Source organism: Salmo trutta, unplaced genomic scaffold (assembly GCF_901001165.1).
Source record: "Salmo trutta unplaced genomic scaffold, fSalTru1.1, whole genome shotgun sequence".
NCBI classification, from domain to species: Eukaryota; Metazoa; Chordata; class Actinopteri; order Salmoniformes; family Salmonidae; genus Salmo; species Salmo trutta.
Genome location: NW_021823258.1, coordinates 782663 through 796199, shown reverse-complemented (window position 1 = coordinate 796199; position 13537 = coordinate 782663). Strand labels below are relative to the sequence as shown.

General features: G+C 50.1%; 1 protein-coding gene across 3 annotated transcripts in view; it reads right to left on the bottom strand.

Annotated features, from left to right (window-relative positions):
• The window catches only part of LOC115189943 (leucine-rich repeat and transmembrane domain-containing protein 2), a 54481-nt gene that overhangs the window by 29461 nt on the left and 11483 nt on the right, over nt 1-13537 (bottom strand). For 2 of the 3 annotated variants that reach the window (XM_029748453.1, XM_029748452.1), the window contains exon 2: nt 3145-3299. In XM_029748453.1, the coding sequence (XP_029604313.1) occupies nt 3145-3229 (85 nt within the window). In that variant the 5' untranslated portion in view covers nt 3230-3299. Of the gene's footprint in view, nt 1-3144; nt 3315-13537 lie in introns of those variants that run through there. The other variant, XM_029748454.1, reaches the window with a different exon arrangement.

Below are 13537 nucleotides of genomic sequence, written 5' to 3'. Positions count from 1 at the left end.
TGGTCTAGAGGAGACAGTGGTAAAGGCAGCAGTCTGGTCTAGAGGAGACAGTGGTAAAGGTAAAGACAGCAGCAGTCTGGTCTAGAGGAGACAGTGGTAAAGACAGCAGCAGTCTGGTCTAGAGGAGACAGTGGTAAAGGCAGCAGCAGTCTGGTCTAGAGGAGACAGTGGTAAAGGTAAAGACAGCAGCAGTCTGGTCTAGAGGAGACAGTGGTAAAGGCAGCAGCAGTCTGGTCTAGAGGAGATAGTGGTAAAGGCAGCAGCAGTCTGGTCTAGAGGAGACAGTGGTAAAGGTAAAGGCAGCAGCAGTCTGGTCTAGAGGAGACAGTGGTAAAGGCAGCAGCAGTCTGGTCTAGAGGAGACAGTGGTAAAGGTAAAGGCAGCAGCAGTCTGGTCTAGAGGAGATAGTGGTAAAGGCAGCAGTCTGGTCTAGAGGAGACAGTGGTAAAGGTAAAGGCAGCAGTCTGGTCTAGAGGAGACAGTGGTAAAGGTAAAGGCAGCAGTCTGGTCTAGAGGAGATAGTGGTAAAGGTAAAGGCAGCAGTCTGGTCTAGAGGAGACAGTGGTAAAGGTAAAGACAGCAGCAGTCTGGTCTAGAGGAGATAGTGGTAAAGGCAGCAGCAGTCTGGTCTAGAGGAGACAGTGGTAAAGGCAGCAGCAGTCTGGTCTAGAGGAGACAGTGGTAAAGGCAGCAGCAGTCTGGTCTAGAGGAGACAGTGGTAAAGGCAGCAGCAGTCTGGTCTAGAGGAGACAGTGGTAAAGGCAGCAGCAGTCTGGTCTAGAGGAGATAGTGGTAAAGGCAGCAGCAGTCTGGTCTAGAGGAGACAGTGGTAAAGGCAGCAGCAGTCTGATCTAGAGGAGACAGTGGTAAAGGCAGCAGCAGTCTGGTCTAGAGGAGACAGTGGTAAAGGTAAAGGCAGCAGTCTGGTCTAGAGGAGACAGTGGTAAAGGCAGCAGCAGTCTGGTCTAGAGGAGACAGTGGTAAAGGCAGCAGCAGTCTGGTCTAGAGGAGACAGTGGTAAAGGCAGCAGCAGTCTGGTCTAGAGGAGACAGTGGTAAAGGCAGCAGCAGTCTGGTCTAGAGGAGACACTGGTAAAGACAGCAGCAGTCTGGTCTAGAGGAGACAGTGGTAAAGGTAAAGGCAGCAGTCTGGTCTAGAGGAGACAGTGGTAAAGGCAGCAGCAGTCTGGTCTAGAGGAGACAGTGGTAAAGGTAAAGGCAGCAGTCTGGTCTAGAGGAGACAGTGGTAAAGGCAGCAGCAGTCTGGTCTAGAGGAGATAGTGGTAAAGGCAGCAGCAGTCTGGTCTAGAGGAGATAGTGGTAAAGGCAGCAGCAGTCTGGTCTAGAGGAGACAGTGGTAAAGGTAAAGGCAGCAGTCTGGTCTAGAGGAGACAGTGGTAAAGGCAGCAGTCTGGTCTAGAGGAGACAGTGGTAAAGGCAGCAGCAGTCTGGTCTAGAGGAGACAGTGGTAAAAGTAAAGGCAGCAGCAGTCTGGTCTAGAGGAGACAGTGGTAAAGGCAGCAGCAGTCTGGTCTAGAGGAGACAGTGGTAAAGGTAGCAGCAGTCTGGTCTAGAGGAGACAGTGGTAAAGACAGCAGCAGTCTGGTCTAGAGGAGACAGTGGTAAAGGCAGCAGTCTGGTCTAGAGGAGACAGTGGTAAAGGCAGCAGCAGTCTGGTCTAGAGGAGACAGTGGTAAAGGCAGCAGCAGTCTGGTCTAGAGGAGACAGTGGTAAAGGTAAAGACAGCAGCAGTCTGGTCTAGAGGAGACAGTGGTAAAGGTAAAGGCAGCAGCAGTCTGGTCTAGAGGAGACAGTGGTAAAGGCAGCAGCAGTCTAGTCTAGAGGAGAATGTGGTAAAGGCAGCAGCAGTCTGGTCTAGAGGAGACAGTGGTAAAGGCAGCAGCAGTCTAGTCTAGAGGAGACAGTGGTAAAGGCAGCAGCAGTCTGGTCTAGAGGAGACAGTGGTAAAGGCAGCAGCAGTCTGGTCTAGAGGAGACAGTGGTAAAGGCAGCAGCAGTCTGGTCTAGAGGAGACAGTGGTAAAGGTAATGACATCACACAGCTACAGGCTGTCTAGGGCCTTTTATATTGATTCAATGGAAAAACAAGTCCCACTTCTGTTTTTATTCATCTTTATTTGTACAACATAGCTTAGGATGTGTCCCAAATGTACCCTTTTCCCTATATAGTGTGCTACTATAGAGCCCTCTTCCCTATATAGTGCACTACTTTAGACCAGTGCCCTATTCCCTATATAGTGCACTACTTTAGACCAGAGCCCTATTCCCTATATAGTGCACTACTTTAGACCAGAGCCCTATTCCCTATATAGTGCACTACTTTAGACCAGGGCCCTTTTCCCTATATAGTGCACAACTTTAGACCAGAGCCCTATTCCCTATATAGTGCACTACTTTAGACCAGAGCCCTATTCCCTATATAGTGCACTACTTTAGACCAGAGCCCTATTCCCTATATAGTGCACTACTTTAGACCAGAGCCCTATTCCCTATATAGTGCACTACTTTAGACCAGGGCCCTTTTCCCTATATAGTGCACTACTTTAGACCAGTGCCCTATTCCCTATATAGTGCACTACTTTAGACCAGAGCCCTATTCCCTATATAGTGCACTACTTTAGACCAGAGCCCTCTGGGTAAGTGCAGTAGCCACGTGTGGACAACGTGCAGAGTGCCCTCAGAGTGTGTGTGCCTGCTGAGGCAGTACAATGCATGGCAATCTAACAGTAGGAGCAGCTGGGCAAACACACCCACACACCCACACCCACACCCACCCACCCACCCACCCACCCACCCACACACACACACACACACACACACACACACACACACACACACACACACACACACACACACACACACACACACACACACACACACACACACACACACACACATTCCTGCTGCTCCCTTCAGTGCTGGACTTGTTCTAGATATCCCTTAGCATTCCTTCTCGCTCTTTTTGCGTATGTGTGTGTGTGTGTGTGTGTGGTGTGTGTGTGTGTTTGTTGTAACATGCGCTTTGCCATATATTTGAAATTCAACTCATCTCATCTCTCAAGCTCTGTGTTCTACTCGTCTGGTCTATTCCTATTAGTGTCCCCCATGTATCTATGATCGACTCACCAGGTCTGGTTGGTGTGGTTGTGTGCGAGGTCCTCCCCTGGCTCCGCCAATCAGGGGGCCCGGCAGAGGGAAGGGGGTGGGGCATGTCGGAGCGTCCCGCGTCCACCCTCTCTAGACGGGCTCTGGCATCAGGACGCCCCGATGCCAGCCTCCTCCTGGGGAGAGAGAGAGGAAGAGATACTCAGCCCTAGGGAGGGAGGGAGGGAGAGAGGAAGAGATACTCAGCCCTAGGGAGGGAGGGAGGGAGGGAGGAAGAGATACTCAGCCCTAGGGAGGGAGGGAGGGAGAGAGGAAGAGAGGAAGAGATACTCAGCCCTAGGGAGGGAGGGAGGGAGGGAGGGAGGGAGGGAGGGAGGGAGGGAGAGAGGAAGAGATACTCAGCCCTAGGGAGGGAGGGAGGGAGAGAGGAAGAGATACTCAGCCCTAGGGAGGGAGGGAGGGAGAGAGGAAGAGATACTCAGCCCTAGGGAGGGAGGGAGGGAGGGAGGAAGAGATACTCAGCCCTAGGGAGGGAGGGAGGGAGAGAGGAAGAGAGGAAGAGATACTCAGCCCTAGGGAGGGAGGGAGGGAGGGAGAGAGGAAGAGATACTCAGCCCTAGGGAGGGAGGGAGGGAGGGAGGAAGAGATACTCAGCCCTAGGGAGGGAGGGAGGGAGAGAGGAAGAGAGGAAGAGATACTCAGCCCTAGGGAGGGAGGGAGGGAGAGAGGAAGAGATACTCAGCCCTAGGGAGGGAGGGAGGGAGAGAGGAAGAGATACTCAGCCCTAGGGAGGGAGGGAGGGAGAGAGGAAGAGAGTGTTTGAATATTGTAAAAGCCTGGATGATGAGAAATGGAGAACGATGAGGGGGGCATAGAGATACCCTGAGGTGGGAGAGGAACAGAGATCTACTGTTAGAATGGTAACATCATAGAGATACCCTGAGGTGGGAGAGGTACAGAGATCTACTGTTAGAATGGTAACATCATAGAGATACCCTGAGGTGGGAGAGGTACAGAGATCTACTGTTAGAATGGTAACATCATAGAGATACCCTGAGGTGGGAGAGGTACAGAGATCTACTGTTAGAATGGTAACATCACTGGAACAGAGAGATGCTCAGGGGCCAGTCACCACTCTAGTGATGAAGACAGAGAGGGGCCAGTCACCACTCTAGTGATGAAGACAGGGAGGGGCCAGTCACCACTCTAGTAATGAAGACAGGGAGGGCCAGTCACCACTCTAGTGATGAACACGGATAGGGGCCAGTCACCACTCTAGTGATGAAGACAGAGAGGGGCCAGTCACCACTCTACTGATGAAGACAGGGAGGGGCCAGTCACCACTCTTGTGATGAAGGCAGAGAGAGGCCAGTCACCACTCTTGTGATGAAGATGGATAGGGGCCAGTCACCACTCTAGTGATGAAGGCAGAGAGGGGCCAGTCACCACTCTAGTGATGAAGGCAGAGAGGGGCCAGCCACCACTTTAGTGATGAAGGTAGAGAGGGGCCAGTCACCACTCTAGTGATGAAGACAGGGAGGGACCAGTCACCACTCTAGTGATGAAGACAGGGAGGGGCCAATCACCACTCTAGTGATGAAGACAGGGAGGGGCCAGTCACCACTCTAGTGATGAAGACAGGGAGGGGCCAGTCACCACTCTAGTGATGAAGACAGGGAGGGGCCAGTCACCACTCTAGTGATGAAGCCAGGGAGGGGCCAGTCACCACTCTTGTGATGAAGACGGATAGGGGCCAGTCACCACTCTAGTGATGAAGACAAGGAGGGGCCAATCACCACTCTAGTGATGAAGACAGGGAGGGGCCAGTCACCACTCTAGTGATGAAGACAGGGAGGGGCCAATCACCACTCTAGTGATGAAGACAGAGAGGGGCCAGTCACCACTCTAGTGATGAAGACAGGGAGGGGCCAGTCACCACTCTAGTGATGAAGACAGGGAGGGGCCAGTCACCACTCTAGTGATGAAGACAGGGAGGGGCCAGTCACCACTCTAGTGATGAAGACAGAGGGGCCAGTCACCACTCTAGTGATGAAGACAGAGAGGGGCCAGTCACCACTCTAGTGATGAAGACAGGGAGGGGCCAGTCACCACTCTAGTAATGAAGACAGGGAGGGCCAGTCACCACTCTAGTGATGAACAGGGATAGGGGCCAGTCACCACTCTACTGATGAAGACAGGGAGGGGCCAGTCACCACTCTTGTGATGAAGACGGATAGGGGCCAGTCACCACTCTAGTGATGAAGATGGATAGGGGCCAGTCACCACTCTAGTGATGAAGGCAGAGAGGGGCCAGTCACCACTCTAGTGATGAAGGCAGAGAGGGGCCAGCCACCACTTTAGTGATGAAGGTAGAGAGGGGCCAGTCACCACTCTAGTGATGAAGACAGATAGGGGCCAGTCACCACTCTAGTGATGAAGGCAGAGAGGGGCCAGTCACCACTCTAGTGATGAAGGCAGAGAGGGGCCAGCCACCACTCTAGTGATGAAGGCAGAGAGGGGCCAGTCACCACTCTAGTGATGAAGACAGAGAGGGGCCAGTCAGAAGGAAGTGTGTCTCAGTTGATCAGAAATAGCCCTGCGGTCATCTTACTACATGAATGATAGTAGTGTGGGTCTTGGCAGTTTCCATAAACACACTCCCCCTCCAAGGGGACTGGCCCCTGCCAGCTCTGTCTGAGAGAGGAGGAGAGGGATGGAGAGAAAGGAGGAAGAGAAAAAGCAGAAAGAGAAACCTGGAAGGTGAGGGAAAGGAAGACAAGGGAGGAGAGAGAAAGAAGGAAGGTGAGAGAGTGAGCTATTGGGTGAAATACCACAGTGTGACATAACAGGAGCAATATTTGTTATTTTATTTCCTCTTTATTTCGCCAGTTGAGAGCAAGTTCTCATTTACAACTATTTACAACTGCGACCTGGCCAAAATAAAGCAAAGCAGTGCGACACAAACAACAACACAGAGTTACACATGGGATAAACAAACGTACAGTCAATAACACAATATAAAACTCTATATGCATTGTGTGCAAATGTAGTAAGATTAGGGAGGTAAGGCAATAAATAGGCCATAGTGGAGAAATAGTTACAATTTAGCATTAACACTGGAGTGATAGATGTGCAGATGATGATGTGCAAGTAGAGATACTGGGGTGCAAAACAGCAAAAAAAATAACAATATGGGGATGAGGTAGTTGGGTGGGCTATTTACAGATGGGCTGTGTACAGGTACAGTGATCGGTAAGCTGCTCTGACAGCTGATGCTTATAGTTAGTGAATTTGTGACCTGTTGTCACAAGTAAAGGTCAACCAGTGAAGAACAAACACCATTGTAAATACAACATATATTTGTTTATTTATTTTCCACTTTAACTATTTGCACATCGTTACGACACTGTATATAGACATAATATGACATTTGTCTATTCCTTTGAAACTTCTGAGTGTCATTTTTACTGTTCATTTTTGATTGATTAATTCACTTTTGTTTATTATCTATTTCACATGTTTCCCATGCCAATGAAGCCCTTTGAATTGAATTGATATCAGAGTCCTGGGAGAGGGAAGGAGAGAGAGATATCAGAGTACTGAGAGAGGGAAGGAGAGAGATATCAGAGTACTGAGGGAGGGAAGGAGAGAGAGATATCAGAGTACTGAGAGAGGGAAGGAGAGATATCAGAGTACTGAGGGAGGGAAGGAGAGAGATATCAGAGTACTGAGAGAGGGAAGGAGAGAGAGATGTTAGAGTACTGAGGGAGGGAAGGAGAGAGAGATATCAGAGTACTGAGGGAGGGAAGGAGAGAGATCAGAGTACTGAGAGAGGGAAGGAGAGATATCAGAGTACTGAGGGAGGGAAGGAGAGATATCAGAGTACTGAGAGAGGGAAGGAGAGAGATAGATAAGAAACGGAGAGATGGAGAGAGGTCTGGCTAGACAGGCTACCCTGTGGTTCAGACAGACAGAGAGGTAAGCACTGTGGGGCACCTACCTTGGCAGGATAGGAGAGAGGAGGGGGGTCTGGCTAGTCAGGCTACCCTGTGGTTCAGACAGACAGAGAGGTAAGCACTGTGGGGCACCTACCTTGGCAGGATAGGAGAGAGGAGGGGGGTCTGGCTAGACAGGCTACCCTGTGGTTCAGACAGACAGAGAGGTAAGCACTGTGGGGCACCTACCTTGGCAGGATAGGAGAGAGGAGGAAAACAGGTCTGTGTGTCTGGGAAGAGAGTGGTAGCTCTCTGACACACTGAGTCCCAACACACACCCCACTGACTTTCTGACTGTCTGATTATGTCAACTTGAAACCTTGTTAAATATCACTGCTTTTCCATCCTACTGCAGTCTTAAGAAACCGTATTAAATATCACTGCTTTTCCATCCTACTGCAGTCTTAAGAAACCATATTAAATATCACTGCTTTTCTATCCTACTGCAGTCTTTATAAACCATATTAAATATCACTGCGTTTCCATCCTACTGCAGTCTTTATAAACCATATTAAATATCACTGCTTTTCTATCCTACTGCAGTCTTAAGAAACCATATTAAATATCACTGCGTTTCCATCCTACTGCAGTCTTAAGAAACCGTATTAAATATCACTGCTTTTCCATCTTACTGCAGTCTTAATAAACATTAAATATCACAGCTTTTCCATCCTACTGCAGTCTTAAGAAACCGTATTAAATATCACTGCGTTTCCATCCTACTGCAGTCTTAAGAAACCATATTAAATATCACTGCTTTTCTATCCTACTGCAGTCTTTATAAACCATATTAAATATCACTGCTTTTCCATCCTACTGCAGTCTTAATAAACATTAAATATCACTGCTTTTCCATCCTACTGCAGTCTTAAAGAAGACTGTCTGAAGAACAATGATCCTACTGTGTTATTCTGCTGAGCATATGGTGTACAAAACATTAAGAACACCTCCCCCCCACCAACCCCCCTTTTCCCCTCAGAACAGCTTCAGCTCGTTGGGTCATGGACTCTACAAGGTGTCTAAAGCGTTCCACAGGGATGCTGGCCCATGTTGACTCCAGTGTTTCCTACAGCTGTGTGAAGTTGGCTGGATGTCCTTTGGGTGGTGGACCGTTCTTGATACACACAGGAAATCCAGCAGCGTTAGTTTTCTTGACACACTCAAACCGGTGCGCCTGGCACCTAATAACGTTCCCCGTTCAAAGGCCCTTCAATCTTCAGTCTTACCCATCAACCCTCTGAATGACCACACAGGCTCCTCCCCTTCATCGATGCTGATAGGCTGACAGTGTGTGTTGGAGAACACAGGAGGTCTGGATGGAAGCTGTGCTGATGTGAGCGGTCTGATGAACACACAGCTGAACCCCCCTCCACTCTCTTAGTACTTTAACAGAGGAAAATTAGCCCGAACAACCGGTGCCCCGCACACTGACTCTGTACCGGTACCCCCTGTATATAGCCTCCACATTGACTCTGTACCGGTACCCCCCCTGTATATAGCCTCCACACTGACTCTGTACCGGTACCCCCCCTGTATATAGCCTCCACATTGACTCTGTACCGGTACCCCCTGTATATAGCCTCCACATTGACTCTGTACCGATACCCCCTGTATATAGCCTCCACATTGACTCTGTACTGGTACCACCTGTATATAGCCTCCACATTGACTCTGTACCGGTACCCCCTGTATATAACCTCCACATTGACTCTGTACTGGTACCCCCTGTATATAGTCTCCACATTGACTCTGTACCGGTACCCCCTGTATATAGCCTCCACATTGACTCTGTACCGGTACCCCCTCTATATAGCCTCCACATTGACTCTGTACCGGTACCCCTGTATATAGCCTCCACATTGACTCTGTACCGGTACCCCCTGTATATAGCCTCCACATTGACTCTGTACCGGTACCCCCTGTATATAGCCTCCACATTGACTCGGTACCGGTACCCCCCTGTATATAGCCTCCACACTGACTCTGTACCGGTACCCCCTGTATATAGCCTCCACATTGACTCTGTACCGGTACCCCCCGGTATATAGCCTCCATATTGACTCTGTACCGGTACCCCCTGTATATTGCCTCCACATTGACTCTGTACCGGTACCCCCTGTATATAGCTTCCACATTGACTCTGTACCAGTACCCCCCTGTATATAGCCTCCACATTGACTCTGTACCGGGTACCCCCTGTATATAGCCTCCACATTGACTCTGTACCGGTACCCCCTGTATATAGCCTCCACATTGACTCTGTACCGGTACCCCCTGTATATAGCCTCCACATTGACTCTGTATCGGTACCCCCTGTATATAGCCTCCACATTGACTCTGTACCGGTACCCCCTGTATATAGCCTCCACATTGACTCTGTACCTGTACCCCCTGTATATAGCCTTCCACATTGACTCCTGTACCGGTACCCCCTGTATATAGCCTCCACATTGACTCTGTACCGGTACCCCCTGTATATAGCCTCACATTGACTCTGTACCGGTACTCCCTGTATATAGCCTCCACATTGACTCTGTACCGGTACCCCCTGTATATAGCCTCCACATTGACTCTGTACCGGTACCCCCTGTATATAGCCTCCACATTGACTCTGTACCGGTACCCCCCTGTATATAGCCTCCACATTGACTCTGTACCGGTACCCCCCTGTATATAGCCTCCACATTGACTCTGTACCGGTACCCCCTGTATATAGCCTCCACATTGACTCTGTACCGGTACCCCCTGTATATAGCCTCCACATTGACTCTGTACCGGTACCCCCTGTATATAGCCTCCACATTGACTCTGTACCGTACCCCCTGTATATAACCTCCACACTGACTCTGTACCGGTACCCCCTGTATATAGCCTCCACATTGACTCTGTACCGGTACCCCCCTGTATATAGCCTCCACATTGACTCTGTACCGGTACCCCCTGTATATAGCCCTCCACATTGACTCTGTACCGGTACCCCCTGTATATAGCCTCCACATTGACTCTGTACCGGTACCCCCTGTATATAGCCTCCACATTGACTCTGTACCGGTACCCCCTGTATATAGCCTCCACATTGACTCTGTACCGGTACCCCCTGTATATAGCCTCCACATTGACTCTGTACCGGTAACCCCCCTGTATATAGCCTCCACATTGACTCTGTACCGGTACCCCCTGTATATAGCCTCCACATTGACTCTGTACTGGTACCCCCTGTATATAGCCTCCACATTGACTCTGTACCGGTACCCCCTGTATATAGCCTCCACATTGACTCTGTACCGGTAACCCCCTGTATATAGACTCCACATTGACTCTGTACCGGTACCCCCTGTATATAGCCTCCACATTGACTCTGTACCGGTACCCCCTGTATATAGCCTCCACATTGACTCTGTACCGGTACCCCCTGTATATAGCCTCCACATTGACTCTGTACCGGTACCCCCCTGTATATAGCCTCCACATTGACTCTGTACCGGTACCCCCTGTATATAGCCTCACATTGACTCTGTACCGGTACCCCCTGTATATAGCCTCACATTGACTCTGTACCGGTACCCCCTGTATATAGCCTCCATATTGACTCTGTACCGGTACCCCTGTATATAGCCTCCCATTTGACTCTGTACCGGCACCCCTGTATATACCTCCACCATTGACTCTGTACGGTACCCCTGTATATAGCCTCCAACATTGACTCTGTACCGGTACCCCCTGTATATAGCCTCCACATTGACTCTGTACCGGTACCCCCTGTATATAGCCTCCACATTGACTCTGTACCGGTACCCCTGTATATAGGCCTCCACATTGACTCTGTACCCGGTCCCCCCTGTATATAGCCTCCACATTGACTCTGGTACCGGTACCCCCATGTATATAGCCTCCACATTGACTCTGTACGGTCCCCCTGTATATAGCCTCCACATTGACTCTGTACCGGTACCCCCCCTGTATATAGCCTCCACATTGACTCTGTACCGGTACCCCCTGTATATAGCCTCCACATTGACTCTGTACTGGTACCCCCTGTATATAGCCTCCACATTGACTCTGTACCGGTACCCCCTGTATATAGTCTCCACATTGACTCTGTACCGGTACCCCCTGTATATAGTCTCCACATTGACTCTGTATCGGTACCCCCTGTATATAGCCTCCACATTGACTCTGTACCGGTTACCCCCTGTATATAGCCTCCACATTGACTCTGTACCGGTACCCCCTGTATATAGCCTCCACATTGACTCTGTACCGGTACCCCCTGTATATAGCCTCCACATTGACTCTGTACCGGTACCCCCTGTATATAGTCTCCACATTGACTCTGTATCGGTACCCCCTGTATATAGCCTCCACATTGACTCTGTACCGGTACCCCCTGTATATAGCCTCCACATTGACTCTGTACCGGTACCCCTGTATATAGCCTCCACATTGACTCTGTACCGGTACCCCCTGTATATAGCCTCCACATTGACTCTGTACCGGTACCCCCCTGTATATAGCCTCCACATTGACTCTGTACCGGTACCCCCCTGTATATAGCCTCCACATTGACTCTGTACCGGTACCCCTTGTATATAGCCTCCATATTGACTCTGTACCGGTACCCCCTGTATATAGCCTCCATATTGACTCTGTACCGGTACCCCCTGTATATAGCCTCCACATTGACTCTGTACCGGTAACCCCCTGTATATAGCCTCCACATTGACTCTGTACCGGTACCCCCCTGTATATAGCCTCCACATTGACTCTGTACCGGTACCCCCTGTATATAGCCTCCACATTGACTCTGTACCGGTACCCCCTGTATATAGCCTCCACATTGACTCTGTACCGGTACCCCCTGTATATAGCCTCCACATTGACTCTGTACCGGTACCCCCCTGTATATAGCCTCCATATTGACTCTGTACCGGTACCCCCTGTATATAGCCTCCATATTGACTCTGTACCGGTACCCCCTGTATATAGCCTCCACATTGACTCTGTACCGGTACCCCCTGTATATAGCCTCCACATTGACTCTGTACCGGTACCCCCTGTATATAGCCTCCACATTGACTCTGTACCGGTACCCCCCTGTATATAGCCTCCATATTGACTCTGTACCGGTACCCCCTGTATATAGCCTCCATATTGACTCTGTACCGGTACCCCCCTGTATATAGCCTCCACATTGACTCTGTACCGGTACCCCCTGTATATAGCCTCCACATTGACTCTGTACCGGTACCCCCTGTATATAGCCTCCACATTGACTCTGTACCGGTACCCCCTGTATATAGCCTCCACATTGACTCTGTACTGGTACCCCCCTGTATATAGCCTCCATATTGACTCTGTACCGGTACCCCCTGTATATAGCCTCCACATTGACTCTGTACCGGTACCCCCTGTATATAGCCTCCACATTGACTCTGTACCGGTACCCCCCTGTATATAGCTTCCACATTGACTCTGTACCGGTACCCCCTGTATATAGCCTCCACATTGACTCTGTACCGGTACCCCCTGTATATAACCTCCACATTGACTCTGTACCGGTACCCCCTGTATATAGCTTCCACATTGACTCTGTACCGGTACCCCCTGTATATAACCTCCACATTGACTCTGTACCGGTACCCCCTGTATATAACCTCCACATTGACTCTGTACCGATACCCCCTGTATATAGCCTCCACATTGACTCTGTACCGGTACCCCCTGTATATAGCCTCCACATTGACTCTGTACCGATACCCCCTGTATATAGCCTCCACATTGACTCTGTACCGGTACCCCCTGTATATAGCCTCCACATTGACTCTGTACCGGTACCCCCTGTATATAACCTCCACACTGACTCTGTACCGGTACCCCCTGTATATAGCCTCCACATTGACTCTGTACCGGTACCCCCTGTATATAGCCTCCACATTGACTCTGTACCGGTACCCCCTGTATATAGCCTCCACATTGACTCTGTACCGGTACCCCCCTGTATATAGCCTCCACATTGACTCTGTACCGGTACCCCCTGTATATAGCCTCCACATTGACTCTGTACCGGTACCCCCTGTGTATAGCCTCCACATTGACTCTGTACCGATACCCCCTGTATATAGCCTCCACATTGACTCTGTACCGGTACCCCCTGTATATAGCCTCCATATTGACTCTGTACCGGTACCCCCTGTATATAGCCTCCACATTGACTCTGTACCGGTACCCCCTGTATATAGCCTCCACATTGACTCTGTACCGGTACCCCCTGTATATAGCTTCCACATTGACTCTGTACCGGTACCCCCTGTATATAGCCTCCACATTGACTCTGTACCGGTACCCCCTGTATATAACCTCCACATTGACTCTGTACCGGTACCCCCTGTATATAGCTTCCACATTGACTCTGTACCGGT